The sequence below is a fragment of the Cynara cardunculus genome (genome assembly GCF_001531365.2).
Source record: "Cynara cardunculus var. scolymus isolate 2C chromosome LG 15, CcrdV1, whole genome shotgun sequence".
Classification (NCBI taxonomy): Eukaryota; Viridiplantae; Streptophyta; class Magnoliopsida; order Asterales; family Asteraceae; genus Cynara; species Cynara cardunculus.
Window position 1 is genome coordinate 13,208,651 of NC_037542.1, and position 5,602 is coordinate 13,214,252.

At 36.0% G+C, this 5,602-nt stretch overlaps 1 protein-coding gene across 1 annotated transcript; it reads right to left on the reverse strand.

The window, feature by feature from the left end:
• Positions 1–685: 685 nt before the first annotated feature.
• Positions 686–5,602, reverse strand: LOC112527602 (cytochrome b-c1 complex subunit Rieske-4, mitochondrial-like). Its single transcript, XM_025138331.1, has 2 exons — positions 5,312–5,602; positions 686–1,543 (listed from the first exon to the last, which is right to left on the reverse strand). Exons 1-2 carry the CDS (start codon positions 5,499–5,501, stop codon positions 906–908), a joined length of 828 nt encoding a protein of 275 aa, XP_024994099.1. The 5' UTR covers positions 5,502–5,602; the 3' UTR covers positions 686–905.

The window sequence follows — 5,602 nt, forward strand, 5'->3', positions numbered from 1 at the left end:
ATGCGAAATGTGAGGGCACCAAAGTAATGTGAAATTGTGGATATAGTGAAGACCAAAAGCCTGCCAATTAGGACCACATCAAGTTCTCAACCCCATTCATGGTATGTTGTGAAGTTATTTACTAAAATTCAAGTTTATAAGTAAATTGTGAACGGGTATAATTTTTTAAAATTATATGTTTGAATTCATATGATTAACTGATAAATATAATCAAATACATGATAAACATTTTTTTTTATATATAAATATTCTAAAATATAATCAGAATAATTATTGAATTCTAATAAATACTTAATGATTATCTTTATAAAAAAATTATATTATTAAACCTAAAATAAATTAATTCGTTATTAAAACTAAATTAAATAATAATTAAAAAATATGAACTAAAAATTGTCTTTATACAAAAGATTATATAATTAAGACTAAAATCAATTACTTCGTTATTAAACTTAAATTAAATTATGATAAATAAAAAATTAAACTTAAAATGTTATAAAAAAGCCGAGATACTAATATTAATATATCTTTTATGAGGTCTTCAAAATTATATTTTATTCAAATATAAAAATATTATTGTTTTTTCAAAACCATACAAAAATGTATTAGAATTAAAATTGAAATGAATATAAAATAGCAATTCATTCTGATTTTCCATTAGGATAACCCAAATGAGTTGAAGAGATGAAAATCAAAGAATCACAGCATGTTACATATATAAAACCTCCAAAACACAAGTAGTATAAATTATTCCCAACAAATAAACCACCTGCTGCTGTGCCTTATTTAGAGCTCGAAACCCCCTGGCAGCACATACAAAATTCTGATACATAAACAAAAGGCGAGTTTGTAAGAAAATTAAACCAATGGTCTCTTTGCTCCACTTCTTTTAACTTGTACCCATTTCACCCTATCATCAACTTATTATCAGCCAAGAAGCTATAAGTAGGCACCTCTAGATTGTAAGGAGCCGGACCCTTACGGATTCTGCCCGATATGTCGTAGTGTGACCCGTGGCAAGGGCAAAACCAACCACCAAAGTCACCTGCATTCGGCAACGGGATGCAACCCAGATGAGTGCATACCCCAACCACGATAAGCCACTCTGGGTCTTTAACCCTAACAGCATCCTCCTGTGGGTCCCGAAGGGAGTTCACATCCACACTGTTGGCTAGCTTGATGTCATCCTCAGTTCTACGCCTGATGAAAACTGGCTTCCCACGCCACTTCACGGTCACCGTTGTCCCTGGCTCGATGCTCGTGAGGTCCACTTCCAAGGAAGCAAGGGCAAGAACATCTTTACTTGCAGACATGCTCAGAACAAACTTCAATACCAAGAGACGGATCAGAGATGCATAAACAAACCTACCACCAGTCAACACAAAGTATGCAAATGCACGCTTGCTGGGGTCGCCAGGTGGATAACGCTCATGGTTGTGCTCGTCATAAGTAATTTTAGACGTTGGATTCTTGATGGCAGCAACTGTAGCAGGGACGTCGAAACCCAGGTCATGTGTTGGGGCAATCGAACCAGAAGAAAGGCCTGAATAAGAAATCAATTGCTATAATGAACCGTTGATAAAAACAATAAATATGAAATTGTAAGACGAGATTTTGCCACTCCTAAAACATTTTCTAATATACATCTTATTCGAATCTTCTTTTTTTGGGTAATCGACTAACAGGAAGAGGAATGCTGCCTCAGACAATATTCAACCAGCACATCTATAAACTAAAAGATTTATGAGAACTAAAGAGCTTTCCACATTATTCTCAAATGCATACCCATTTACCAATGAATCACCGTTCAACTTTTTTTGGTTGCTTCTATTAAAATTTTGAAATTGATAAATCTCTCTGCTTTTAGAGTCGAGTCCACCTTGCTCCCCTCACCTCCTATTTGTCAGTTTTTGTGCCAGAAGACCAGAAGTCTTCTCCCCCTCGTGATAGCTTTTCAAATTGGTCTCAACTCCAGTCACAAATGGAACTCATTTTGCCTCAAATCCGTCATGGTGCTTACAAGCAACTCCACAGTTCTCAATCGACCCTCTACACCTCACTGTACCTCACTCATAGGCATCATTCATTCTTATATTCACCTTCACATGCAAACCTTGGTGTTCTCACTTCCTTGGAACCCCAAATATTTGTCACCAGTCACATTAATTGCTTTGGGGCAACATCATCTTCTCCGGTATCACTTCATATCCAAGATTCATTAGTGTTTCCATTGCTTATCTCTAAAGAAGACTTCGAACTTTTCCAATTCAACATCATAGTTGTCTTCTTTACTTCAATGTCTTGCTGCTCAGATTTCGCTGAGTAATCATTCCCCTTCAGCGGTCTCAGCAGACATTGAATAATTTACCATTAAATCCCTATCAACAGGACACATCACTGTTGTTGATTAAGGCAACCTATACATAGACCCTTCGCCACCACCACCCCATCTTCATTTGCCTGATCCAAAGAGGCCTTTGGGTGATTACAAGCTTGAATGAAATTGTGATTTTTTTTCGTCAACAAAGGGCTCAATATCATCGTAGTACTGCCGGCTTCTCAAACAAATTTTAGATCAAAATGAGTAACCAATCAGGAATTTTGGTCATCAGCTTTTATTGAGGTATATTGTACTGATTTATTTCAATATTTGTTGATGGTTGTCTCATTCTTTATAGTGGTTCAACGATCTCTTTGTGGTCAAGATATCATTTTGTACAGTTGGAAATTGAAGGTGTGTGAGTGTCCAATGAATCAATTGTTATTCGTTCATTATCAGTTATGCAGATTTCAGGGTTTCAGTTTTAGGGAAAGTTTGTTAACAAGGGCATGTTCCAATTGCATGTCTCAATTGCAAATTCTCATTTTCAATAGTGAATATGTTCAGCGGTGGCATTCAAGGTTTCACTATTCGCTGAAAAGGCAAGTTTTTCTCTCAAGGGAACTTCTGGAAGTAAATGCCAGAACAAAAGAAAGAAAATAAATATAATATGGTTCTAGAATCTTATGTATCAGAGCACATTATCAAAACTTACTCAAAACAAGACATCAGTTTCTTAACAAAAACACCTTGAATACATTAAACATAAATTTAGCCTACTTGCTCTTATGACATAATAATGTTTTAGATGTGCATTAAGGAACCTAGAATGATGTACATGTTCAAAATACCAACATAATATTTACACACATTCCCTATTCATGTATTAAAAATTCTACCAGATACAACCATCTTGCACTCCATGAAACCCGGAATTCAGAACAAAAATGACAAGAGTTGGCCTTAATCCTGTAATATCTGAAGCATGTTCTTCATACTAGAAGCAGACAATTAAGAGATTAACATGGTGATGTTACATAATTTAACTTCAAATTTTTGTTTCAATGGAAGTTTCACAAGTCTGCCCATAATAAAAGATAAACCATAACATGGTTCTACAACCTGATGGCTGATCCAAGATTCACGTCGTCAAACTTATCCAACACAAAACATTAGCCGTTTAACGAAACAATTTTGCCTACTGATAACACACACGAAGCCTACTTGTTCTTATGCAATATAACAAAATACCTTGCAGAACAGGATAATATACATGTTCACACATTGAAACTTACATTTGTTCCGTGTCTGTTATCAGGGAATGAGGACTATGCTAATGGCATAGTTAAGAAAATGTATCAAAATTCAAAAAATGTAATGAAAACTGAAAAATGATGGTGCCAACCATCCATTCAGCATGTTGTAAAGTACACTATTTATTACATGCAGGATTTTATTTTGAACTCAAAGAAAGATTTTGATACAATACTTTTGCATGCCAAACAACTAGCACCAGGTATTGCAACTACAAGAACAATGACACACGCCGTATAAGTTAAACTGATAAAGAAATATGATAAACCAATGTGCACCAACCATGATGCAAACATATTTAGAAGATGTCTGCTTTGTGACTTGTGAGAAACATTAGTACAGGCAATCACAATCACCCATATGATGAGGTAACAAGATGGACCATCCGAGGGTTATTTATGCAATATCATTTACAGACAACCAATGTAGAGAAATTGGAAGATCTACCAAACAGGGGAAACAACCCAACTGCAAAAGCTTGCACACTCTAAAGCATTTAAATTGGCAAAAAAATCCAGCTCCAATATCATGTTCACTTCAAAGTTCAAACAAATATGGATGTGCACTAATAGTTGGCTATGGTCTACTTATGGACAAAGAAATTAAACCATATACTGCAGCTTTATTTACACGATTTGGGTTCTGTACTGAGACACATGTGCTGATGAGTAACCTTATATACAGTCAAATGCAAATGACCCACGAAGAGCAATATTTGGTACTTCAACTTCCTATGGTTTTTTTGCATTAGAAAAAAGAAAGCAAAGTTGTACAAGCATAGAACAGTAGAAGACATGATAAAGTAATTAGTTTTCCCCTCAACTATCACGTGTTTAATATAAGTCTACATCTTGCACAATTTAAGTACTCTCAAAAGCTGAATTATTCTTTTGAGGGGGGAAATTGCACAATGGCTTCTCTAGTTTCCTGTATTTTTATGTTACACTGTGCTGTTAGTATGATATGATGAAGAGGGGTCGGCCTCTTTTATTTTCCTCACGAATCACCCTTTTTGAGATAATATATAACCACTAGCAGCCATAAAGGAAAGTGCATACACCAACCAACTCTGGCTGAGTATGCTAACCACTGAACAGCACATAACAACAGTGGCTTCAGTTGAATCAATGTAATCATCTCCTTGTAATGAGATTCAAACCAGTAGTAAATATTAAGAACCTAAAGCCGCTAATGACTTCAAAACAAACAAATAAACAAAAACCAAAACCATTACATAATTCAAACCACGAGCAGATACACAAACAAATGCCAATTGATATATCCAATTACAATCGAGAAGCCAAAAGAATCAAACACTGGTGAAGACAATTAAAAAACAATCCGCCCACGAAGAAGAAAAACTCGATTGGGTTAATCAATACCAGCAAGATTCCAATCTATAACCATGAGAAAATTGTAACACGCCTTCGTCTACAATTTTGAATGCAATGGAATTCAAAATACATCATGTGTCGATCATTAACTACTTAAACAATTACCTTCACCGAAACCAATTCACGGATGGACATCAGATCCGTGTAAACTTTCGGTGAAGGGAAGCGGACTCCAAGACCTTTTAAAGCGCATTTATACAACTCCGTAAACACCAAAACCGTGCAGACAAATATGAATAGAAATCCAGATTTCAATATGATAAATTGCGTTAAAATCACTGACCTCTGATATGATGGAGAACAGCGGAATTGAGAAATACGGGATTAGGATTGGACACGGATCTGGAAGCATCAGATGCGGAATCAACGCCGCAGCCGTTGATTGGATTCCGAGAGATGATGGCCGATGAGGCCGGAGTAGACGGCCACCATGAAGAGAGAGAAGAGCATCTCCTCCCGGCTACTCGCAACATATCGCTGTATTTCAGTGTTTCTCTATGATTCCGATTTAGGGTTTCTTCGAAAGGGAAAGATGCGAAAAACGAAGAGAAGCTAAAGGGGAAAGAGGAATTTG